The following is a 27766-nucleotide window of genomic DNA, read 5'->3' as shown; positions in this document are numbered from 1 at the left end:
TCCCTCCCCATGTACTCAAACACCCATTTTACCTTAAATTCACTTTGTCATCAAATTGAACAAAAAAAAGGTTAGTCTTTAAGCCTCGTTTTCCAAACGACGAAATTAAGTCTAATAAGCACAGGAAAAATGAGTTTTATTGAAATTACTTTCTTTTGATTTTGGGCTGCCATTCAGTTAAATGTAATTAGTTGCAGAAGTTTTAATTTTTAGATTCAGACCGAGAGATTTAGATTGGCAACGCTCTAATTATGAAAAAAAGACCTTTCAAAAAGAATCTTAATTCTAAAAGAAAAAAAACATATTTTAATCGTTCTTTTAACGTGCATTCACAAGTTAATAGTCTCTTATGCACAAATACTTATTTACACTGTATAAATTATCCGAAATCACAATGTTCGAGCTTTATGAGAAAGCATTAAAAACTTTAATTATCCTGTACAAAACCTTTACATAACCGCAAAAAAACAACAACAAAAAACGAGCTGAATGATTTTGTTTTTTCTTTAAATTCATCAGCCTTAAAACTTCGCAATTTTTTCTGAAAAGTATGCTGTCACTTATTGCACATTTATACATATATCATCATTATAAATATGCGTTCACAACCGTTATCTAGATGGCTGCACTACATAAGCAATCCCTGATGATTTATCCCAGTGGCTCCCGATGGATACCATGAATACTGGTGAGGTGGTAAGTATCCAACCCCTTGCTGGTGATGTATCAAACCAGCATCTCCTATATGGGGCTTGATATCCCATTGCGTGGTTGACAATGGAGGACTATTAGACATCGCTGGAGGTGGTGGAGACAGCTCATTAACCGGGGTGCCTGGCTGATGATGACCATGATGTGGGGTACCTGAATGCATATATCCCTGCTGACTATCAGCAGGACTAGGAGAGTCTTCCACCTTGGAGTCGCTCATTTGTGGACTGGAAGGGTTTAAATGTGCTATAGTGTTGCCAGGAGCACCTCCTTGCTGTTGAGCTGCCTTCATGATCTTTTTGTATTTACTTCTCCGGTTTTGAAAAAATATTTTCACCTACAAGAGAAAACAGCTATTCACTTTAAGAATATTATCAAAATTACAGACTCGAGAACTGTGGTTTAATCAGTGGTTTAGGGTTTGTGGATTCCAGGTCCGGTCCCACGAGTTATAAGAAAAGTGCAATCAGTTGCAGGACTTTGAAATCTAAACCAACTGAAAATAATTGGAAATACCTTGCTTAAAAAATAAAGGCCTGTACCAACGGAGGTGCTTTTCTAAAGATCGTTCGTTTAGTCGTTCTTTAAACATATATTCATAAACTTATTGTTTCATAAGCACAAATGTTTATTTACACTGTATAAGATATCCGAAATCACAATGTTCAAGTTTTAACAGAAAGCACTAAAAGCTTCAATAATCGTGTACATCATCTTTACAGAACCGTAACTTAAAAATAAAAATAACCGGATGATTTTTTGAAAGTCATCGAGCTTATAAATTCGTAATTTTTCTATGAAGTCCACCATCACTTATTGCACATTAAAAACGCATACCATCATTAGAGATCTACGTCTGTGACAACCTATCTAGATGGCTGCATTATGTTAGCAATCCCTGATGGTTTATTCCTGGGGGTCCCGATGGATACCATGAATACTGGTGAGGCGGCAAGTACCCAACTCCTGGCTGGTGATGTATCAGACCTGCATCTCCTATATGAGGCTTGACATCCCATGGTGTAGTTGACAATGGAGGACTATTAGACATCGCCGGAGGTGGTGGAGACAGCTCATTTACTGGGGTGCCTGGCTGATGTTGAGCATGATGTGGTGCACCTGAATGCATATATCCCTGCTGACTACCTACTGGACTAGGAGAGTCTTCAGCTTCGGAGTCACTCATTTGTGGACTGGAAGGATTTGGATGAGTTAAAGCGTTGCCAGGAACACCTCCTTGCTGTTGGGCAGCCTTCATCATCTTTTTGTATTTACTTCTACGGTTTTGGAACCATATTTTCACCTACAAAAGAAAACAACTGTTCACCTCAAGAATATTATCAAAATTACGGACTTGAAAATTGAGTTCTGAGGAATGGCCTTGCCAGAAGAGGGATCTGAAGAGGGTCCAAACCTCCCAAAATCTGAAAATTATACGCAATTATGAGCCAGGTGAACAAATGATAGCTAGACAAAGACCTTCTTTTAATTTGATACCTTCTAACTGAGCTGTGTAGGACTACAGTCAAAATCAGATTCTGGGCTCAGTCCTGGATCTAAATCTGCAAACCTACAAAATCTATGACTTGTATCAGAATTCTTGTATATAGACACAGTGTACAAAGTTCTGAAATATTATTTTGAAAAATATAGACGTGTGAAAAATGATACGTGCGCAACAGCGGAGTTGGTGGCAGGGGCTTCCCAAAAATTACATGACTTTAAAGATTTCTCCAATATTTCTGAAATGTGGTATAATTCGCCTTTTTCATATTCTTTTGACAATTGTCACCCTCCCTAGTCCCTCATAACTAATTTCCGATGGCACGGCTGTTTTGTAACCTTAATTGAGGGGAGGGTTTGTCCATTTTAAAAATGGTGTACACCAGATGACTCGCACCACGCGTGGCAGAAGTTTACCATATTTAGTACAAAGACACATGGTGTGGTGAAAATGTGTTATGCTTGGTGGGAAAAATGTAACTCCAAAATTTTTATCTGGTAGCAGAGATAGTAACCTCTTGGATTTAGATATCGTTAGTCATACAGTAGTTTTAAACCAGTGTAGCTAGTTGTAGTAGCTGAAAATGAGGTATAGGGTCTTCTAAAATCTATAAGTAAAAGTATTCAAAAATCGTATGTCATCTAAAGTCTTATCTATTACAAGAAGGCAAACACCTTGTCACCTCATTAGTATTCAATTGTGAGTTCCTTTTGCCGAAGCAGACGAAGTACCAGCCATTGCGATATTCACAGGCGATAAGAGTATCCGAATAAACTCAAGAATCTCTTCAAAGTCTTCCTAAGTACCCAAAGAACCAAGGGATTAGAAATCAAGCTTTTTCACGCCACACACAGACTTATCCACCAGACACTTTATTCATTCAGTGGAATCGAGTGACAAGGTGAATGAAATGCCGACAAGTAGGAAAATCCGAATATCTCAGAACTGTCATATTAGATAGCCAATAATCCAAACAGGTACTTTGAAAATAAGAAAAGATGGACAACTTGAGCTACTTAAGCCATGATTACAGGTGACTGGTAATCATTCAAAGACGCCAAGATTCTTTACCACTGAGAAATCTGATAGCCAAGAACTGGGATTTCTAAAGACTTCACGTATTTCTAGGATATATGGATTTTTATAATTTCTATTTTTTTTTTTTTTAATGGGATGAATTGGATGACAGCCTAACTTAAGAGATAAGATGTAGTTGATCATTTACAGATGCAGAAAAATCAATAAAAATTATGCTTTCCTGACCAATGACTTGAACGGTCTACTACAATGGTGTCATTTCATGAAAAGTTAGGGTGGAGATGCATTTTTCAAAATCTATGAGGGGGCAAGTTTGTCATTATTTTCAAATTATCAATATGAAAAACATCCACATGAATGTATTTTTCTAAACCTAGGGGGGAGACTAGGGGAAGCACATGCTTTTTTCCGCCACCTTCAATTTACGCCACTGGGTCACCGTCAGCTATGGAAACTACATAAAAACGAGTTGCTCAAAAAACAAAAATGTTGTTTTATTGTTAAACTAACAAGTAAAAAGAAATTTTATAGAATTATAATTAGTAATTTAGTCACAAACATTTAAAATTTTATGTTCATATTGTGTACGCTGGAGACGGAAATTCGTACGCCCCCTCCCCTCATTATCTTTACAATTTCCCTATAATATCCGATGTTTTACATGTGGCTCGCCTATTGGTTGCCCATTCATCCAAGTCACGGGCCTGATATATGCAACAAGTGGGGCGGGGTAGGGAAATTAATCAAATAGAAAAATTGCAATTCATAAGAAAGCTTTAGTAAATTGTGGATATTTATTTTCCTGGAATACATGTCTGCCCTTAATACAGTCCTTTTTTGGTTACCTATTAGAACAGTACCGTATATATATATATATATATATATATATATATATATATATATATATATATATATATATATATATATATATATATATATATATATATATATATATATATATATATATATATATATATATATATATATATATATATATATATATATATATATATATATATATATATATATATATATATATATATATATATATATATATATATATATATATATATATATATATATATATATATATATATATATATATATATATATATATATATATATATATATATATATATATATATATATATATATATATATATATTATTGCTGTAAAAATGAACATTTTTAAAGTTTGGGCTTCTACTGACGATATCCCTTTTTGCTTACTGTTCATTCCCATGAACGATTTGATTCAAATCTATTTGGGTATCCAGTATAATTAGCATACTTGCTATTCCTAAATCTTTAAAAGTGGATTGTAACGGGAATAAATCTATCATAGCCTTTTTTCAGAGTAGCAAAACCAAATTTTTCCGGGAAAGTCAAATCTATTTTTTAGTTTTTTTTTTGTTTTTAACTTGATAAATAATCCTTACTTTGTACTCTAATTCCATAGGTTATTAAACTTTGGTTTTGAAATATTAGTAATGTTTTTTTTTTATTTAGCATAAATGCGTATTTGAATCGTAATTAGATACTTGAATATAAACTAAAGCATACAAACTTGAAAAAAGAATGGAAGAGAAAATTTATAATGAGACACTTAGCGACATCTCAATTTAGCTTAACTAACTTAAATCTATAAATCATTTTGTTGAAACTAACGATTACAAATCCACCCCTAAATATACACATCAATTTTTTGTTTTACTTAAGCACAAACCCTGAACAAACAGACAGCAAAAATCATTTTGCCCAATTTGAGAACTTCCGTGTTACCAATGGCTCGTAAACAATAGCAAGAAGCCTCTTTTACGCAAGGAATCAAAAATTAAGCGTCACACAGAAAATTACATTTATGAATTATAGATCCTGTACAGAGTAACAGCGAGGGCCAAACTTTATTAGCTAATTCCGCTATTTTGTCTTCTTTGCCTCCAGCCTTTTCTTTTAATTAATAATGACCTCCCGGATAAAGAACAACTCCTTTGTTCGGGTGACTTAAGGCAAAAAATAAAAAATATACATTCTCTTCCTTCTTTTTTCCCAGACAGTAGTAATGCTGTAATTAATGAGAGTAAAATGTAATTATGAAAAATATGACTTTTAAAAGTTTCATATAATTGCTTAAAAATCGTTAAGAATCAATATGATATTTTTAAATGACCCAAGTTTCAACACCGGCTCCAGAGCTCTATTCCACACCCTCAGAAATATTTATTTACTAATTTTTGTGGAAACCAAAAAGCTAGATGTAAAGCATTCTTAATAAGGTTAAATATTTTGTTCCTAAATTGCAACGTCAACCTCAGATTTGTAATCAAAGCCTTCAGAAACATTTAAATTTAGTTTGACCATAGGCTAAAGACACCCGATCCCTAGAATTAAAAGTTAAATAAGTTGTGGAAAACATGAATTTTGGAATAGTTTTGAATATTCATCTGGAAATTGTTCACTAGTTGGCTACAGACATAACGTCTTTGCATGATTCTAATTTGAACAAGGTGGCCATGCTAGCCACAGATTTGTAATCAATGGTCAAGATACACTTAGAATTAACACTTAGAATATAGGCCAAAGGCATGCTAGTTTGAATTAAACGGAGTACAAAATTATAGAAGATATGACTCGGTAACCAAAAACGGAATGTTTACCCGAACATTCGTATTTTCAAGTTTTTGAGCAGTCGCCTATTTGATTCAACGTTCGTTAAAACGAAAAATTTTCATAGCACTATCCCCGTAAAATTTAAGAGCCCAATTTCGAAATACAACTTTATAGAGGATCAGGGCTGCCGAAATTTTAATCTCCGTAAAATTTCGCTTTCGAAAGCTGTGTTTTTTTCTTGCAAGCTCTGCCCCCTTACCGCACTAATGATTCTATTATAAAGCCAAGGTGACCACCGATCCCTTCAAGAAAAAGTTTAAATAACGGCATTAAATGTGATCTTTCGCGTCCGAATTTAAAATTATCGCATTTCCTATACCATTTATTTTATTTTTGTTGGTTGGATCATACTCAACAATCGTATTTTATATGCTTGAAAGTTATCACCAAAGGGTCTATCCAGGATCTGTGTTCGGAGGACGATGTTATTTTCTGTTTTTGGGAGGGGGGGGGGCTACAAAAAACTTAGAAAACGTAACAAAATTTGTTCCCATACATTTCGATAATTATTTGTGAGTCTGACAAAAACCTGGGGGGAGTTCACAGCTGCCACCCTTTTCCCCATGATATGGTCTTGGTTATCAGATACTGGAATTTTAAAATGATTAAGCTCGAGCAGGGATACCTTTCGCGGTTCAGTCACGGATGAAACAAAAAACCAGTTTTTTCAAACAAAAGTAAAGAGAAACATAAGAATGCTTGAAATTAATAGAAATTATCCTGTATATGAGGGAACTGCCTCCCCCTCTTTTAATCCCCCGTTCCTTATACTAAAGTTTGACTAGTACTTTATGAAAGCATTTTTTGGGCAACACGTACAGTTTAGTTGATAATTTTAAGTGTGACATTGTTTAATTGTTTTATTATTTGAAGCAAATCGCAATAAAAGGCCTTTACATTCTTGAAGAAACGTAAAACATAATTTTTATCTGTCATTGCCCTTGTGTTAAAACATTTGTTCCAGATGTACATTAAAGTAAGGAGGAACGTCGAAATTTAAAAAGGCTAGAAGTTTTTACCTATACTAGGGCGGCTACCCCCTTCGTAGCCCCCCTCCTTATGATAGTCTCACAGTGCTATGGTGAGCATTTATGAGTGAAACAAATGCGGTTAATGGGTGATAGCAATTGTTTTATTTATTGGTTGTCTTATGAAAAAATTTGAACTAAAACATTATTGTTTAAGATATTTTTTTTTATATATTTGGAGTCATTCTTATCAAAACTCCTTATTTTAGAGTAGTTTTGGTCACTATTAGTACGAGTCGTTTTTTACAGTTCGTTACCACACACTGTTTGGCGAAACCCAAAGAATTACATAGAGATTTTAGAATAAATTCAATTGGCTATGAATTCTGAATTTCAACCAACAAAAACATGGAGGATATTACGAAGGCCAATTTTTGGTGTGATTTAATTGTTCACCTGTAACACTAGAATCAGACATGATAATAGCCAGAAATACTAGCCTGATCACTTTTTCCTGTACTTTTGAACAGAAGCCCAGCAGACTTGTTATCCAATTGACTAACAGGTTTTTCAGTTTTAGTACAAATTACTTTCTTTTAGACACTTTTCTGTTTTTGGATGTTAAGTCCGGTAGCTGAAACATGTTTTTAGAGTTTACAAAAACAAATATTCGCATGGAAATAAAAGGAGGGTTTTAGTTGTTGACGTTGTTATCTTTTGAATTAAATCTTAATTGTCTGCATTTCATATTTCTGACTTCTTACTCAGCATAGATTAGGTGCTCAAATGAGAAAAAGACTGGAATTAACCTAGAGCTAAAGTCATAACAACTTGGTACTAGCCATTGTTGAAAAGTCGCACGCTGGGTTTTGGTTATCAGAAGGAAATATCTCCTGCTTAATTTGGACCTGTAAGACAGTCAAAATCTGAACAATTTGTATGTGACCAAAATAGTGACAACAATTGTCACTTTCGATTATATTTTTTGAACTTCCAAAACTTGTATTTAAAAATTTAGAAAGTAAAAGCAAGAATCCTAGTTGATCACCGGTGAATCCAGGGGGACCGGGGGATCCTGTCCCCCTCCAAGTTTTTTTTCTAGCACCCTCTTTCCCTTTTTTCTTTTTTTTTTAAAATAAATTTGTCAATTTGGTCAATTATTGACACCTTTGTCACATTGCCCCTCCCCCCCAAGAATTTGATCATTGGTGCCCTAGTCACATTGGGCCTCCCCCAAGATTTTGCTAAAGATCTGTCCCTGTAGTTGATTCTTTTCCTTAGGAAGTTTAACAGAAGAGGTTGTAAAATATCAACCGAATATGGTGGAAGGTAGGGGGAGGGGAGGGCAACGCCGTATCCAGGGAGGGGGGGCCGATTTTAGCCCCAAATTTTTTCCGACTCGTGAAGACGTAACAACAGTACATAAAAAACTGATACGTTTTAAGGTTTCTTTTGTATCCCCCTCCCCGAAAAAAAACTAACGAATTTCTTGGATACACCCTTGAGGAGAAGCGTACTAGTTTTACTTTTTATAGAGTCCTAAAGTGAGATGCCTCATCTTATCTCTGTGGGGGGAGGCCTAAATGTTTGTCTTCAGAACATCTGCTCGAAAATGGCTATTAGATCTCAATCCCACTTTTTGGGAAGTAAGGGCAAGTACTCTGGTTGGGCTTTTTATGTTTCTGGATATAATCCATCATCTGCATAATCACCATCATAATCTATAGGTGGTTTTAAACTTTTAATTAACCCCTTCCGTCACCGTGACCAGTTAGTTGGACAAAATTAAAAATGCTCTTCTTTTCCTAACTATTAGGAATTTCGTAAATATGATCGCACTAATATATTCTCCTGTTCGCTGGCTACAGCCTCAGGGGTGTAATCGCCTCAGTTTATCGCTAATTCTCACCCTGACAGCACGTGAACATCGACTTTATTGGAAACAATGGATTGGGAAAAACCAGGTAAAATAATTTTTTTCTCTGCTTCAAAAAGACATAAAATGATCGAAAAAAAATTATTGTGTCAAAATATGGATCATTAGAAATAGACAGGTATTTTTTTATGGCCGAAATCACTTGAAGTATGTGCTTGAGGCTATGCTGAAGTTCTGTCCAATTATCTGGACTGCGCGACTAGGTTTAGAGAAATAAATGACGCATGGCTTGGTTTTATGGTAGTTTGGATGCCATCTACTATCTTGAAAAACGAATATTTTTGTCGGAAAATTGAACAGATGTCATTGCTGCTTGTCATTTATTCCCCTTGTCCAGTTAAGTGGACAACGTGACACGTGCTCTTCCAGCGCACGGAAGAGCACGTTTGTTATGGCAAAAATGCCATAACAAACCCTCGGACGGCAAGTATTTTCCCCAAACGTCACTCCCCATCCAGAAGACGGCCGCCTCGAGCTGTTTCTGAGCCCATCCCTGCTTTGTCCCCCCTTCGCTGCGGTACTTCCAGATACGAAAGAACTTTTATCCCCTTCATTACAGAGAAAATGAATAAAATGCCTCAATAGTTTCTTTTTTGCCCTCTTTTGTTGTTTATTAGCTGATGGTACTGCCCAGGTTCTTGCGCTCTTTTGCTTGCCCCCCCTTTCTTGACCAGCTTTTATTGTCTTTAACTCTTTTTTTGATTTACTGTATTTTAATTGCTGACACTTTCTTAGTATCCCTTTTAATTTAAATGCATTTATGTTTTGTGCTAAGTTTAGTTTGACCAGTTTTTAATGCATTTATGTCTGGCTCTAAGTTTAGTTTGACAAATTTTTGCTTTTTTTTAATTTTTTAATTGACGTTTTAAAGTTTTAACTATTGACTTTTAAATGATTGTCATTATGGTTTTCTCTATTTCGTTGTTGTTCTTTGCATTTTCAGTGTAACCATTTATTTGTTGTTGACTCCAAACTCCGAATTCGGCCCTTTGTGGGCTTGTGATAGCGATTTTTTTGAAATAAATATCTCTCTCTCTCTCTCTCAGCGCCGCATCCAAACTCTCCTTTTTGTAGGTTCATCAAGACGAAATACCATGCGCATCCAGCCAGATAAACTACTTGATTTCTTCGATGCAATTGGCAGTGACTTGTCAGATATGGAAGTATCTGAAGATGACGATGAAGAATACTTATCAGAAACAAATGGAACAAAACTAACACCACTAAAGACACTCGATCCTTATGAAGTGTCTTCTGATTCAAGCGACCCCGATGATATGCCACTCATATCCCAGGCTGGGCCTAAGACCGTTACTCAACAGCGAGTGATATGGAAAAGAAAACGGTTTATCCCGATCATTCCAGCTTGGTCTGATACTGCAACAGCTGCCAACGAACAACTATCAACACCCTTTCAATACTTCTGTAAGTACATTGATAGCGATTTATTCGATTTGGCTGCCATCGAAACAAATAGATACAGTACTCAGCAGAATGTAAATAATCCCATTGTAACCAATCCTACAGAAATGCGCAAGTTCGTTGGCATTCACTTGGTGATGGGCTGCATGAAATTTCCAAGGTACCAATGGTATTGGAGCCCGGCAACTAGGGTTTCCCTCATTGCGGATGCCATGGGTCTAAACCGTTTTATGAGGCTGAGAGCCTGCTTTCACTTGGTTGACAACGAAACTGCCAAAGATCCGAACAACCGTCTCTGGAAAGTTCAGCCAGTTATAGATAGGGTGCTAGCACGATGCCAGCAGCTGCTTTCCCATGAAAATGTTTCTATAGATGAGCAAATGTGCCCATTTACAGGTCAGCTTGAGATTAAACAGTACATTAGAGGAAAGCCCTGTCCATGGGGGATCAAGCTGTATTTACTCTGCAATTCTGATGGCTTGGTCCTAAACTTTGACGTGTATCAGGGAAAGACGACAATCATTCCTGAAGAATACAAGGCATTGGGGGTGGGGGGTGGCATTGTCATGAAGCTTATGACAGGAAGAAAGATTCCAAAAGGGACCAAGCTCTACACCGACAATTTCTTTACGTCAATCCCCTTGCTCCAAGCTCTGAGACAGGAAGGATGGTATGGAACTGGTACTGTTCGCGCCAATCGAATGGCTCGGTGCCCCGTCAAGCCAGAAAAAGAGATGAAAAAAGAAGGTCGAGGAGCAATGGAAGAAATTGTACTAGGTGCAGACGAGCTGGTTATAGTCCGATGGCTTGACAACAACATCGTTTCTATGGCCTCAAACTTGGTTGGGATCGGTGAAATAGGACATGCACGACGGTGGTCGAAAGCCGAAAGTAGATACATACAAGTTCCACAACCAGAAGTTATTAGAAGATATAATACCAGTATGGGTGGGGTGGATAAAGTCGACCACCTGATGAGTTTGTATCGTACCTTCATCCGATCTCGAAAGTGGCCACTGCGATTGATTTTTCACATGATTGATCTAGCAGTCACAAATTCATGGATGGAATACATCAGAGACTGCCAATCCTTATCTCTGGGTAGAAGAGACAAGCTGGATCTTGTTGCTTTCCGGAAGGAGGTCGCCTGTGCCCTAATCCAAGCACACACGTCAACACTTCGATCAGTTGGTCGACCAAGGGAATCAAACGTGGAAACAGAAGAGCAAACAACGGTAGGGAGGAAGCGGAAGATCAGCTGCAAGCCTGTGTCTGATGTGCGATATGATGGATATCATCACTGGCCTGTAAATACAGGGGACAAGCACGCCCAGAGATGCAAGATGGACGGCTGCAAGCTAAAAACCACAACTAGATGTCAAAAATGCAATGTCGAGCTCTGCTTTCGGGGCGAAAGAAATTGTTTCAAGGATTTTCATGTAAAGTAAAGTGGTCACGTTGTCCAATTAACTGGACATCTATTTTCGTCATCCTAATAAATGAATTTGAGCAAATCACTTCGGTAATGGCTTACTTATGCTCTAAATAGTAGGTTTAAATCAGGGAATAATTTTTTTCACCTAGGAAAATAATTCGTGACGGAAGGGGTTAAGAAGAACAGAATAATTAATGTAATTTGTTTTAATAATAAAATAATAGTGAGTTTCTGAAATTAATTAAGAAAACTTTGAGGACCAATTAAAGGACAAATTTAATTAGCCTACTACTTAGTGTCTTAAAACAATTAAATAGTCACTAAACTAATTTTTATAAATTTAAAAGATAAAAATCCTTGTTTGAGCAAAAAGTGACAATTTTAGCAATAAGACATAGTTTAAAATGTTGTTTTTTGAACTTTGTCGTTTCTCACAAATTTTTTCCATCTTTTTGACTAACGGCGGCTTTTTGCTTAAGCTAGGTAGGGTTTACATCCAAAAAATTGTGGTGATATTTGTTTTAAAAGTAACTGAAGAAATAACCTTATAAGTTTTAATATTATAAATGATTTTAAATTGTATTTAGTGTTACCCAGATCACTGAAAAAAAAACCTTTGACTAGGGGTTAGACTTCGATTTTAGATCATTCATTTGTTTGCAGGCCGAGAAAAACACTTCTTTTATTATAAAAGCTGTCGATAAAATATACAAATCAATTAAATTTATTGAATTATTAATTACTTTATGTTGTTCGACAAAAAGAGGGATTACTTTATTGTACTTTCATGTTAAAAGTATACTTTATTTTCATTGAACTATTTTGTGACCGAATAGTGTCAATAATATTTATGAAATGTCAAGCAAGGTAATATCAATCCCATTATTTTTAAGCAAGCTATTTACACATTATTTTCACTGACGTAATACTCACACATTATATTCTTTGTAAGTCAGATATTTAGTCAGTGAAAAGAATGCAAACACGTGATTGGTTCTTCCGTATGGAATTTTAAGTCGGTAAAATGAATGCAGACGTGTGATTGGTTCTACCGTATGAAATTTTAAGCCAGTAAAAACAACGTAATTTATTTTGTGACAACACTTTCACAATTAAGCTTTCTGTCTCTCTGTAGCTGGAACGAGTGCCTTAAGGTGTATTTAACTAAAAAACTGTATAATATATATAATGTGTATCCATACATAATAATATACATAAAGCATATAATGTTTTTTGATTTTGGAAGACCAAAGTTTTGTATAAAGTATAGTTATATTTAACACGACGAACAAATTTTATGTTTTAGGGTGTAAATTTACATATTTGTTCCACTTGGTTTTGGACATGCGGTACAACCAGAAAAGATTTTTTTTCTCTGAATCACAAATAGAAATTTACAGATTAAAGAAACATCAAATGCTCAAGGTTAAAAAATTGCACCCATCGATTGTTACAACCCATTTCTGTTAATTGCAATTTCGTTGTTAATTAATCTGCTGCATTTGTGAAAAAGCATCCTACAATAAGAGAATATGGGGTAGGAAGGTTAGTTATTAAAATTTCATTTGGTTTTAGATTTTTTTTTTCTTCTTTATTAGCCCTAAACTTAAACCAATTAAATACATAGCAAGACCGTAGCCAGGATTTTTGTGTCAGAGGTGGGTTTTTTTTTGGGGGGGGGGGATATGCGATTAAAAAAAGTGCACCAAAAATCTGTTTATATGCCTTTTTGCTACGTTATCACGAGTTGGGCGCAAATTTGGAGGGGGAGGTTAGACCTCCCTGGATACGACATTGAAACATAGTCAGTTTCTTCTTCTGGAACAAATGAATAAAATATATATTTACTAGCTTATCAAACATTCCTTGTCGTAACAGTTTGACCAATTGCCTTTCGATGTTTTAGCTTAAAACAGTGAAAAGGTATATAATGTGTTATAATATCTTACGGTCGAAGATTCTTCAAAATTAATGGCACACAACAGTCGAAAATTACATTTTAGGATGTAAATTCAAACTATTCTTTCAGTTAATACATGACATGTGCAACAAACAGAAAATTCACACATTTGAAAAGTGAGCAGGTAACATCAGAATTTACAAGTATCTATTAATAAATAAAAAGTTTTTTTTTTGTTCATCGCCTTGAGCGTCGGTAATAAGCTTTAGTTAGTGACTGGGTTGCAAAGCCAGACATAGTCCAGCCCTCAGTACAAATGGGAGTTTTATTCATGGAAGTTAATAATCACCTATGTGAAGGTGGGAAGAGACAAAACGAAGGTTTCTGCGCACGGGATTATACTTGAACGACTGAAGAACAGCCAGAGACCCTCCAGCGTTCCGCAGAATTGAACACTGATTACAGGCTTCGACGAAACTAAGGGAAGTTTATGCATCAGAAAATGACTAGCTGCAACTCATTGGAAATAACTGATGCAAGACAAATGGAATTAAAGTTTTCTTTTTCCCAAATACTTAATATAGCGGATTCTTTTCAAAGTTAGAGCAGTGCTAAGAATATGATTGAGGAATAGATTGGTGGAGCTGGGTTTAGTAATAGCTCTCTGTTGTCAAGACGTAGCACCCCTCTAACTGAAACAATATATTGAAAGCATGCTGCATTTGTACTAAATCGTATCGGAAACAGAGCGGAAATTGGTATCGTCCCATCACTACTGTATATGGGCATAATTTTTTGTTTTCCCTTAAGAGAATAAAAAAAATGAGCAACGACGCCAAAAATTACAGCACGCTCTAGTATCCTAGGGTAGTATTTTTAAAAGCGCTAACAGCAGTAGTAGATCGATATTTAGCTTAAAACTTTAAGGTCCTAAGGTCCTGATTGATGAATCAATTCTTAACAAGCATCCAACTAAATTAGCTATCTTGCTTAATATTATTTCACAAATAGATTGGTTACTTGTATGATATATCGATCACAGCTATATCATACAAGTACCCATGTTAAGTAAACAATTCTTATACAGCAAACAACCTTAAAACAATTCTATATTTGTATATTAGGGGGGTTGGGGGGTAAAGTATAGCAAGGCTGTATGCAAAATGTGTAAACTAGGATTATTCTGCATATTATGAAGAGGAGGTCCTAGACGGTCAATCATTTTGATCACAAGCTTCCGTCAGTCGATTGACTCAGGCATGATTGACCGTCTAGGAACCTATTTGAGGCTTGAGTCAAGCGTTGACGGTGATTGATAGAACGTTTAAATAACTCAATCATTTTGATCAAAAGTAGTGTGCTAGATTAGCTTTGGTCGAGATTGAAGATTAATTAAAGCACACGTCGATGTATTGACGGAAACTTTTGATCAAAAGGATTGACCGTCTAGGGCCTTCTTACTAATTGTTTTCTTAACTAGGGTACTTGCTGTGGCCGATATATCATACAAGTACAAAAGATTATTTCAGCACTTGCCAACTCTTTTTAAAAAGGGTAGATGTGATTCACAAAAATTTGGTGGACTTGCTGGACCGTTGATCCATCCTTTTATTGGACCTTAGATGGATCTTCGGTCTCGAAGATCCATCTAAGATTCATCAAACGAAATAAACAAGAAAATTTACTGCCTTCTTTCACATTTGTGCTCCATCAAATCCTTCCAGACATTCCAAATTTTGAGAATTAATGCAACGCTTTCAAAAGAAAACAGAGGAATTTGTTACACGTATGCAATCACCTCTATTCTTCAGTATATAGAATAGGTAATATTAAAAGATTCTGTCAAATATAATTTGTACAAAGAATTTGTTTTTGAAATATCATTTGGTAAATTATATTTGAAGTAAATGAACTATGAAATATTGAATAGTCTTCATAAATGATACTGAAGATTACTTTAATAATCCAAGTCGGAAATCTTTTATGGAAAGAAAGAAAAAAAAAACATTGACCAGGAATTAATTATTGCAGCCAATTATATTGAGCTAATTATTGCAACTATTTATAGGCTATACTGCTGCTAATTATTGGTAAGCGTACCGAAGGTCCGTGGAGCCAAGTTATAGGGAGAGGGGGGGGTCAGAAGATTTTATGGTACTGTTGAATTATTCTGACCTTTCTAAAAAGTAAAGTTTGGTTAATGCTAATGAAATAAAATAAAATAGGATTAATATATAATAGTTTAAAAACAAATTTGGGCTATATATTTGCACATTAGGGGGTGGGGGGAGGGAGGTAAAGCATAGCGTATATTAAATACGTGACCAAACCTAGGTACCTTCCACCCCCCCCCCCCCAAACCCCAAAAATACACAGTTTAATATCGTATACGCAATGATAAAACCACACTATCATTGCCTAGTCTATAGCGGTAAACATGTCAAAAACGGGTTTTATCATTGCCTACTCTATCGTAGCTAACTCGAGAGGCCCGCATATTGCAAGAGTACAGATTTTATCTCAACAGAAGTCTAAAACCCCTAAAATGGACGTTTCCGGCACATATTTCCTTATTTCTCTACCTAAAACAGTTAAAGAAGGGGAATCCCTCTGACCGCTGTAATTTATGCACCCCCTAAGATTCCTTTTGTACCCCCCCCCCCCCCCTCGAAAAAAAGTCCTGGATATTACCCTACTTTCAGTAATGATTATTCATCTAAAATATGGCTCACCCAATTATTTTCTCAAAAGTAACGAAAAAGATGACAAATGGCGCAGTTGTTTTATATTTTCTTAATTTTCGTTTGTACCTATGATGTCGTGAAGCGGCCTCATGGCAAAATCCCAGCGATATAAAGCGTACAACACCCGTTTTGATGATGATTAGTGTTTCGCTTCACTTCAATGTCCCTTCAGGGAGGTTACGCCTAGACTATCAATCATCGAAATTACTTTACGAATCCTGGCTAGTCAAAACTGTTTTCCGAGTCAAGTCGGTCGTCTCGGTTCTTAGTTACCGATACTTGGTACGAAGAAGCAATTACAACTAACCGCGAAAACTAAGCAGTCGAAAAGTACATAAGCGTAGCCACCCAAAAAACCTCAAATCATTTTAGTGGCCTATAGAGCGGCAAGTAAAACCTGCGTGATGACCCCAAAAATATACATAATTTATAATCAGTTAAAAGGGGCAACAAAACTAGCCCAGTTGCAAGAAACACATTTTTTTTTTTAAGATCTGAGATGGAAAATTGCAGGTCGTTGTTCCCATGTGAACTTGGAAAAACTTTGTCAAATTTGAACTTCATATCTGAGATATTCGGTTGCTTTTAATTTTGAAAAGAAATTTATCTAGAACTACCTTGAGTCAATCATATTTTTTTATAAAATTTTTTAATCGATCAGATTATGCTATGAAAAATCTAACTTGCAAAAATTAGCGCTAGCAAAATCTCGGTACTAGTGAAACCTCAATGGGAATGGACCTTTAAAGATCTTAAAGTTTAGATTATACTTCTAAAAACTGAAGATTTTGGATTTAATATAATTTGATTTTGGCAACCGTCTTTGATTTTTTGGCCCAAAAGAGATTGAAGAAAGAAATCTAAATTAACGGTTTACTGCCTTTGACTAGTTTTATGAATTGACTCAAATTGACTAATACCTAAAAACCTTCAATTATTAAAACCTCAATAGATCGTAGAGCGGCAAGTAATATTGTGTGATGACCCCAAAAATACATATTATCTACAAATAAAAGGGAGTATAATTAGCCCATTGCAAGATAACAGTTTCATTTTTTTTTAGAAAACATGGTAAAAAAAACACCCATTTTTTTATGAAATTCAGTTCTGGCCGCTTGAGCCTAGAACACAGGAATTAATAATTAATGTTTCCTATTAAAGGCTATGAGCCTTCTTTGCAGAAAAACTAGATACATGGAGCATGACAAAAGCCATAGATCTGTTGAACCATTTGATGCCGACATACTAGCAAACCCCCAATTTTCGTCTTGCCCTTTATATTGCTTCTCCTTTGGACATCTCTGAAAAACCAAATATCTAGAATCATTTTATAATTCCATTTCAGCCTAATCCTGGTTGTCCTGCTCTTTTCTCTCTTTAAGATATGCTTAGTTAAACTAGTATAGGCATGAGTCTGTCAAGTTCATCAACGAGCATCCTGAGGGTAGAAAATCCCCAAGGCGCTTTGATGTATTCTCGTTTATTTTTGTGCCAAGATTTCCGTTACAAGTTTAAATGTTTTTCTATTTGTTTATTCGTGACTGAAACTTTTTATTTCCATATAATTTGTAACTTCCCTTTTCTACTGAAACGAACGTTGAAAATTTCATGGTTCAGCGTAGCGGCACTGACGAAAACGTGGTATTGCTTTAAAGTTCATGAATTTGAAAATAAAGAAGAAAAAACCTTGGAAAATCGCAGTTTTGAGTTATGAACAGACCAAAAATAGGTTCAGGGAGGGAAAAGACAAGCATTTTTCAGCTTGTATTAGCTTAAAGTCAACAAGACTACTTAGCCCAATACGGTTTCCTCCTGCCAAGCTAGACACTCTGTGAAGACCGAATTTTGAATGAAAATAGTTGTTCTAGACAAAAATCGAATTAATTATCGCTATTTTTGCACTATTTTATTATGTGTAGCAATGTAGCACGCACTCAGGGCTGCTAAAATAGTGCAAAAATAGCACGAAAGTGCTATATCAGCACTATTACAGTCAATATTTTGACTATACCACGGAAAATCGCTGTGTAGCGAGCAAATTTGGAAAATTGTAGTACTTTTGGAACCATCCGTGGTGGCAACCCACGTCTTGCGTTGCGCTAGCATACAGACGTCAAGATTGTCTTATTTTCAGGTTATTTACAACACAAGTTTGGAGAAAAGATTGTCAAACTTAGTTCAAAGTGACTCGGACTGTACAATTAAAAGAACCCTGATTACCAGCATAAAAACTACAAAAATAATTTAGGGGGGTCAATTTGTGATATTATCAACAGCGTTTTTACCCCAAGTATTACTCTTTCCTTTCTTTTGCTATGTCTTTCTTTTCGTGGTCCTCGTATTTGGCTTATCAAACAGTACGTAGTAACGAACTATAAGTAAGGAGCGACCCGGCTCAATAGTAACCGAAACTCTAAAAAACGGAATTTGATACCAATAGATACATCAAAAGAATCATATTTTTATGCTTATTTCAAACACAAATTTTTCATCAAGTTCAATTCTGCCCATCAAAAGATACGCGCCTGGAAAATCTTATCTTATTTTCAAAAAAAAGAAGAAACAATCCCTAAAAGTCATGAAACCTAAATAAATATAAAGCAATCATATTCACCATATCAGAGAACCCTACTATAGAAGTTTCTAGCTCCTATTTGCAAAAACGTGGAATTTTTTATTTTTTGCCAGTAGAAAGATCACGGATGTGTTTATTATTTTATTTCTTTTTATTTATTTCCCCAGGGGTGATCGTATCGATCCAGTAGTCCTAGAATATCGTGATAGGGCTCATTCAAACGGAAATTATAAGTTCTAGTGGCCTTTTTAAATGACCAAAAATATTGGAGGGCAACTTGGCCCCCTCCCATGCTCATTTTTCTCCCGAAGTCACTCAATTAAAATTTTGAGATAGCCATTTTGTTCATCATAGTCGAAAATCTAATTAATATGTCTTTGAGGATTACTTAATCTCCCACAGTTCCCAGGGGAAGGGCTGTAAGTTATAAACTTTGCCCATTGTTTGCATATAGATTGGTTATTGTGAAGTATACAAGCGTTTTCAGGACCAATTTTTCCTGATGGAGGGGGGGGGGGCGGAGTAGGGGTTCTGGGGGAGAATCTGTCAATGGAGGATGTTTCCTTGAGGGAAGGGACATTTCTATGAAGGGGGCACCGGATTTCCCAGCATTATTTAAAAACGATCAGAAATAAAATAAAAAACAATTGTTCTTTCAATTGAAAGTAAGGAGCAGTATCAAAACTTAAAACGAACAGACATGATTATGGATTTGAGGGGGTTTACCCCCTAGTTAATACTTCATTCTTTGTACTAAAGTTTTTTTAATACATTCAGAATAACTTTATATTCTAATTATCCGGCCTTTGTGATTCAGGGTTTTGTGATTCGAATAAAATTCGAACTTTAGCGTAAAGATTGAGGTATTGACCTGGGGGCGAACTCCCTAATATACGTAATAATAACATAGGAATATAGAAATTCGTTACGTAAGTTAATTCAAAAGTTACGTCAGAAAAAAAATAACGAGAAAGCCATTTAGCCAAAAAAGGAAAATTAATACGCGAATTTCGTTTTAATTATTCATGTACGGTGAGCCAAAATCAAAGCTGCATTAATTCTAAAATGTTCAGAAATTAAATAAAAAAACTAGTTTTTTTTTACCGAAAGTAAGGAGCGACATTGTAACTTAAAAGGAACAGAAATTATTCCGTATATGAAAGGGGTTGTCCCCTTCTCAACGCCTCTCTCTTTACGCTAAAGTTTGACTCTGTCTCACATCTTTATTTTTCAAAACAATAAAAAACTTTAGCGTAAAGAGCGAGGCGTTGAGGGGACATCCACTTTCATATACGGAATAATTTCTGTTCGTTTTAAGTTTCAATGTCGCTCCTTACTTTCAGTTAAAAAAAAACTTGTTTTTTTTATTTAATTCATCTATAAGAATCGCCAATGTACAAATATAAAATAACGTCACCAAAAATAAAAACGACGAAAATCTAACAGAAGAAACAGAAAAACAAACATGTGCATCCTGTCCAGGATGAAAGCTTCTCATGTAGGTGCAAAAAACTTTTACACAACGCAAGCGCAACTCGAATACAGCGCGGACAGAAGACATCGCACCAACACATCATGCTTTCTATGGAATGAGCACAGTAGAGAGAATATAATACAGTATCGACAAAGGCTATACTCTCCGTTAAAAAAAAAAAAAAAGTGAAACACATTTAAAACCACACAAGATTCATACTTCACCTTCACGCACAAGCGATTCGGTATCAAATGTGTTTCATGTTTGGAAAAAGAAGACGCCACAGTTCTACAATGGGAATGAGGAATTTTATGAAGACAGTGATTATATTCATTTCATCACTGCTAATTAATATATTCACAGTAATTTTATTACTCGATAGAGAAAATTCTGATCCTGCATAACCCCTTGTTTTTGTTTGAATTACTTGAAAGTTTTTTTTACTTTTTCCCGTTTCCTGTAGATTTTCTGCGTCTTAACATATCACCTTTTCAATTACTGAATCTGAGTTGTCCTCTCTTCCAGAGAAAAACCAGATTGTCTACATATATCTTAAATCCTTTATGGCCAATACGCGCAGAAAAGAATAGGCAAAGATGAGATTAACCATCAAAACAAATATGATGCAACAAAAATGAGTGACATCTACCGGCGGGATCCCATTTCCTTATACGACTTCCGTAGACAGGTATATCACAGTAAGGGTGGCAGGTGTGAAACAACGTAATAACTAAAGATGTGTGTTGTTCTTATTTCCTGTTTTTCTCACTTGAAGCAAAGCGTGAAGCTGATGAGAAACCAAAATCTGTTGGCAGCTTGAATAGAACCATCCTTGCCCTTCGCCCTTTAAACACTTTCGAGAATCAGATGAACATTAAGCTTCAGAAAGACTTACATAAGCTTTCAAAATAAAATACGGAAGCAGACAACTGGAAAAAAGTTGAAAAATTCAACTCGAAACTCAGAACGCTGCCTTAAGCAGAGACAATGAGAAGGAGCAAGAAGACCAGAATTCCACACAAAACAAACAGGAAAGTTCATAACAAGAGAGTAAATATATATATACTTTAAAAATGTTTAAGTGTCAAATATGTTTAAGTAAAAATAAATTATTTAAATTTACAAAAAAGTAGTAAAATAATTTATCTGACATTTAAAAAGAACTATAAAGATCACCTATGCAAGCAGCAAGATTTAATTAGTCTTTTCTAATTAAAAAAAAAAATGACGGAAAATAAAAAAATTAAAAAGGATTCTGAGTTTACTTAAACTAGTCTCTGGAGTTAAGCGATTTTGCTCTATTGTTATTTTCATAAATGAGTCCTGAGATCACACTGACCAAACATGACGAAAAGAGAAAACTTAGGGGAACGAGATAGCGAGGGAACACTAAGAAAAAATACAAAAGTTTCGACCGAGATCTCTGCTCAGCCGCCCTCAGTGCAAACAGAATAAAAATGAACTACCCCCCCCCCTCCCAAACTAATTTTTTTTCAAAGTTTGTCTTCCATTTCGTTTAGTGGAATTTATACTTTATTTTTATTCTTTCTGCACTGAGGAAGTCTTGGTTGAAACATTTGCACTGTTTTCTTGTTTTCTTTGGAAAGAATTCTCTCCCTGTGTTTTATTTTTATTTTCATATTTTATTTAAATTTTAATTTAAATAGCCTCTCCAACGCTAAGAGTCACAGTTACATCTTTTACACTTTTTATGCTTAAACACTTTAAAAATGACATCTATAATATATTTATGCGTGGTCGCTCAGTTTTTTCCCTCTTACTATGAAGCCTTTTGTTTGTATTACTGTCTTTTTTTTGGTCTTTTTAACTTCAAAATCTCTTTGTCACAGTTGAAGAAGGCCTTCCGATATTACGCAAAAATCTCAGCCTTCTGTCTAACTATGTACCTAGATACAAAAATCCTTTTTTTTATAATCAAACAGTTTGTGGTAACAAACTGTAAGTAATAAGCGACCCGGTTCAATAGTAACCAAAATTCTAAAAAAAAACACATAATTTTGATAACAATAGATATATCAAAAGAATTGGCTTATTTTGCCGATTTCAAATATATGAATTTCATTAAGTTTAGTCTCACCCATCAGAAGCTATGAACCTGAGAAAATTTGTCTGATTTTCGAAAAAAGGGCAAAACATCCCCTAAAGGTCATAGAATCTTAATGAAAATCATACCATCAGATTCAGCGTATCAAAGAACCCTACTGTGATGGTTTCAAACTCCTTTCTGCAGAAATGTGAAATTTTGTAATTTTTGCCAGAATAAAGAGCACGGATGCGTGTATATTTTTTTTTTTTTCCAGGGGTGATCGTATCGAACCATTAAGTCTAGAACGGTGGGAGAGGGCTCATTCTAACGGAAATGAAAAGTTCTAGTGCCCTTTTTAAGTGACCAAGAAATTGGAGGGCAACTAGGCCCCCTCCCACTCCACTTTTTTCCCAAAATCGTCCAATCACAATTTTTGGATAGCTATTTTGTTTAGCATAGTTGAAAGGCCTAATAACTTTGTTTTTGGAGATAACACGACCCCCGTACAGCCCCTGGGGAAAGATCTTTAAGTTAAAAAATTTGCCCATTGTTTTGCGTATAGTATTTGTAATTGGGAAGTATTCATACATTTTTCGGGTGGGAAGGGGAGGACGAATTTTCTAATGCGGGGATTTTGCACGGGGAGAATTTTCCATGAGAAGCAAGTTTCCAGTGGTTGAACTTTTCAGGGGAAATTTTACACTGTGTCCCAAATTCTTTAAAAACGACTTCTGAAACGCAAGGGTCGTTTAATTAGAAAAATAAGTAACTTTCTTTAAAGTGCTGAAAAACTTTAGCGTGAAGAGCGATCTGTTCAGGAGGGGACAACCCCCCTCATATACATAATAAATTATGTTAGTTGTAAGTTTTAATGTTGCTCCTTACTTTCAGTTGAAAAAACTTTTTTTTAATTTAATCACTTTCAAAGCCCCTAAAGCCTCAACACACTTATAAAGATTAGATAATAAGCCTTTGAATAATTATTTTAATTAAAGAAAGCTAATATAAGAATAAAAATTAGTTTAAGTTATATTAATTATTTACTTATTTGTGCACTTCTCAATTGTATATCAGTTCAATCCTCTAAGTTTCAAAAACTATTTCAACAATGACCTTGCCAAGTCGAAATTCAGCCCTGGCTACACAGAAAAATAAATTCAAGAAAATCCGTAAGATGAACGATATTCTTTAATTTAATCTCGATTGAGACTCAATACTGGAATTAATTCTAATATCTTGAATTCTTAAAGAATTTTTTGCCAGAATTTGCCAGAAACTTTTTATGAACGAAAACTGTTTCAAGTTTCGTTGTTATTTCACTATCTGTATGATTCTTAATTTTATCTTAGTTTAATCCACTATATAACCAAAAACCAGATTAGTCCAGACATACAAAGTCTGGAGTTTTAGAAGACCCCGTATCTCAAATAGGGCATTCGAAAGTTTAATTCGGACCCTGGTCAGTCAAAGAAATAAATCCAAGAAGATCTTTAAGATGAATGATGTCCAGGCCTGGAATTACGAATAGGCCCACTAGGCCAAGGCCTAGGGGCGCGCAATGCCAGGGGGCGCAATGAATTACCAGTTAGTGATTTTTTTCTCAACAAAAACTGGACTGATATGATTTATCGTCAAGTGCCTGCGCCGCCGCGCTGCCTTTTCACAGAAAAGTGATTTTAAAACAACACAGGAGTCCCGAGATCACTTATAAACTGTCAGATGCCCCCCAAGAAAGACAGATGAGAGTTCAGTGCCACCTCTCTCTTTCCTTCCTTTTTTCTCATCAATTGTGATCTGTTCAGTACTTCCAGTATCCTCGAATTTTTGGGGATTCCCCTAAAATTTCACAAAAACGGAGCGGCAAAAAGACTTGAGCCTAGGAGCACCAAAGCTGTACATCTGGTCCTGATGATGTCCCTTTATTAAATCTTGATTGAGATAAAAATCTGAAATCAATTTAAATATCATGAACTCTTCAAGATTATTTTCACAAACAGATGGGTGTTTATTGTAGTCTTTGTTGCATATTAAGGAAGTAACTTCATACTACACAATAAAGTTCCTTTTCCTTTCGCCTAAGGAGACACCATCATTCTTTCATCCCACCTTTGTTATTGAAATTAACTGAATTGTGAAACAGAAAACAACTTAGATGTTGTGTTTCATATACCGGCTAGTTCATTGTATACATGAGGGCGTGAGTGACTTTGATTTATTTAAGATCTTTCTCTCCAAGTTTTCAACAAGGCTCTTAGGTTAAGGATGAAATAAAAAAGGAGGAGCCGAAAGCCAGATATCACATTTTTTTTTTCGTTAACAACTTTTGTTCTTATGTCAATGTCCATTTATGACAGGTATTTTTATGTAGGGTTCAAAGAAATAAATTTGACAAAGATATCCATTTTGAAGTTATTGAGCAATTGATACAGAATCTCCGTTTCAGTAAAATTGCATTTCAGCATGCATATCTTAATATATATATATATATATATATATATATATATATATATATATATATATATATATATATATATATATATATATATATATATATATAAATATATATATATATATATATATATATATATATATATATATATATATATATATATATATAAAAAAAAATATATATATATATATAAATATATATATATATATATATATATATATATATATATATATATATATATATATATATATATATATATATATATATATATATATATATATATATATATATATATATATATATATATATATATATATATATATATATATATATATATATATATATATATATATATATATATATATATATATATATATATATATATATATATATATATATATATATATATATATATATATATATATATATATATATATATATATATATATATATATATATATATATATATTGTTATATATCCTAGGGCTAGATGAAAGACCATCAGAGAGGTTTGGTGCATTGTCAAGCTAAGCGGTTTCTGTCGATTGGTTGACTTCATTTTCTGCTAGTTTATTTTTTTCCCGAACTACTTAGAAGCGTTTCAGTACAGTTTAGTTTGTCGAATGTTGTTCGATAATATAGATTTTATCATTTGTTGGTACTAGTCCTTAATGACAGAAAATGTCACAAAGCCATGGGTCAATCAAGTGCTTTGACGCTAAAGAGCACACAGATTTAAAAATGACTCTGCATGGGTTGACTTTGTAAAGAACTAAATTTCATGAAGGAATTGCCCCAACCCAAAGTCTATAAAATCATTGGAGTCTCAATTTACAAAAAAAAACGAAAAAAAAACAGTTTTCTATCACTTGAGAGGCCAATCAATCTACACAACTCATTCGGCAATACATACCACAGTTCCACCATGCTACACCCCCTTTGCTTCACCAGTGGAACCCTCTGGTAGGTGGGGTACACGTCACCTCGTACACAAAATTTGAAAGTAATCAGCCCCTTGTTATAGCTTCTGAATCGTTGGCCATAGGAAGGGCTAACAAAATCGTTGGCTAACAAAAACGGCATGTTTCTTCAATACAGCCATATTTTTAAGCCCGACTTCGACCTATTTTTACCTAGTTAAAGCTTTTTTTATTGTTACCTTGGCGAACATTAAAAAGTTTGAACTTAAGCGTTCAAAAACTTTAAAAAGTTCACCCTGGACACTTCGACTTCGAATTAGCAACATTGGGCTCTCGAAAAGCCATTCTAAAAACACTTAAGCTCATCTTATAGAGGTTTGAACATACTTAATTACGATTTGATGAAACAAACTCGCACCTCTGAGCGTAGATACATTGAAAGTATAAAGTATTTACTAAGAAAACGCTGTTTTCTTTTATAAAATTCCTGCTTGGTGCTCTGATAGGTACGATCTTAAAGATATGAAGAAATTCTACGTCTGTCTGCCTTTTTAGTTGAACATCTGCGACAACTAATTCCATCAAATATATCTCTGGAGAATTTGGAAACGGACTACAACTGCCGCGTTCTGTCGTCCGTATCTCATATCTCAAAACTCTAGCCAGATTGTAGTAAAACTATAAGGAAGCCATCAAAAACTGAAACGGATTCCCAAGAAAAAGACAACTTTTGAGCAATTTCAGCCTGAAGCCACTAGTTTTCAAGGAAAAGGATAGGTAAGGAGGCATCTTGCATTTCGGTTGAGTTCGTCAATTTATAGACTTGCCTGGATAATTATAGATGAATCCCACCTGTGGTAATTTGTTTCAAAGGTAGGATCATGGGAGGGGAGCAAAACTCTCATAGCAGACACAGGGTTGCTAATTCATGACAATGTAGAGGGGGAATGTATCTTTCAAATTCTAGGTGACCGGCATTTTTTTTTCAATGAAAATACAAAAAATTCAGTATTTTCAAAATCTAAGGGGAGGGGGGGGGGAATCTAACAGCCCGATTTCCTACACCCCACCCCTAATTGGCTCCCTTGTAAATACAGTTAATATTGAAATTACACAGAGATTACACAAAATATAAGAAAAAGTTTGATATTTCCGGCGACCTTGAGATATCCTCCCTCTCATTTATTGCACGCACTACTTGTGATTCCTAAGCAAATTTTTCTTTATACAGAAAAGAACAGAAAATCAACTTCTTCATCCTAGTTTATATTTTACATGAAAGGCAAGGCCGTATCCCGGGGGGTGGGAGGTTCGGGGGTTTAAACACCCCCCCCCCCCCCGAAATGTTTGTTTGACTCGTAAAAACGAAAAAAAGTGGATATAAACAAAGTTTGTATGCGTTTTTTGAGGTTTTAATATTACATTACTGTAAAAGTAAATTTAATTAGAATGATTATCATGTCACCGAGTGGAGAAGAGGTGGGATTTGATATTATCGATGCAACAAATAAAACGAAATAATAATAATAATAATAAAAAGGGTCTAGAAAATATTCGTAAGCAAAGCAAGTAGGTAATGAAGCAACTTCAAAATAAACAAATCTTTGAAGGAAACAATTTTATTGCGACTATAGAAGTATCCTTCGGCCAGGCAATGGTTCCTGCAAGGCTTTTGCGAGAAGCCAGTTTAGTCTCTATGGTGGGTAGGCCTAGTCACTTAAGTTGGCTTCACAGCATGAAACCTTCCAGTGCCATGTGTGGGTATAGGGTTCTTCCCTGCTTTCGATCCAAGATCCTTTCGATGTGGCGTCTATTTCGGTATTCTATAAATACATGTCTTGCCCTCCATCTGAGGGGGTATTGAAACTATTCCCGGACAGATCAAAGCCTGATCAACTCGCCAAAGTACTGCTCGGCAGGACTACTTTTTTCAGAGTACACCCGCCAAGAACACTTAAAAACGAGTTTGCCCG

At 35.1% G+C, this 27766-nt stretch overlaps 1 protein-coding gene and 1 long non-coding RNA gene across 2 annotated transcripts in view; both read right to left on the bottom strand.

The window, feature by feature from the left end:
• Positions 1–27766, bottom strand: part of LOC148945125 (uncharacterized) — a 210738-nt gene that overhangs the window by 104600 nt on the left and 78372 nt on the right. The window lies entirely within an intron of this gene.
• The window catches only part of Dll (homeotic protein distal-less), a 46792-nt gene continuing 19053 nt past the window's right edge, over positions 28–27766 (bottom strand). The window contains exons 3-5 of the mRNA XM_089099432.1: positions 1605–2014; positions 1254–1293; positions 28–1048 (exon numbers count right to left, since the gene is read on the bottom strand). Coding sequence (XP_088955558.1) covers positions 629–1048; positions 1254–1293; positions 1605–2014 — 870 coding nt within the window. The 3' untranslated portion in view covers positions 28–628. The remainder of the gene's footprint in view (positions 1049–1253; positions 1294–1604; positions 2015–27766) is intronic.

Source organism: Artemia sp. Qi Xiang Cuo, chromosome 13 (genome assembly GCF_049724085.1).
Source record: "Artemia sp. Qi Xiang Cuo chromosome 13, ASM4972408v1, whole genome shotgun sequence".
Taxonomy (NCBI): domain Eukaryota; kingdom Metazoa; phylum Arthropoda; class Branchiopoda; order Anostraca; family Artemiidae; genus Artemia; species Artemia sp. Qi Xiang Cuo.
Note: the sequence above shows the minus strand (reverse complement) of the source record. Positions and strands in the feature narration are given on the sequence as shown.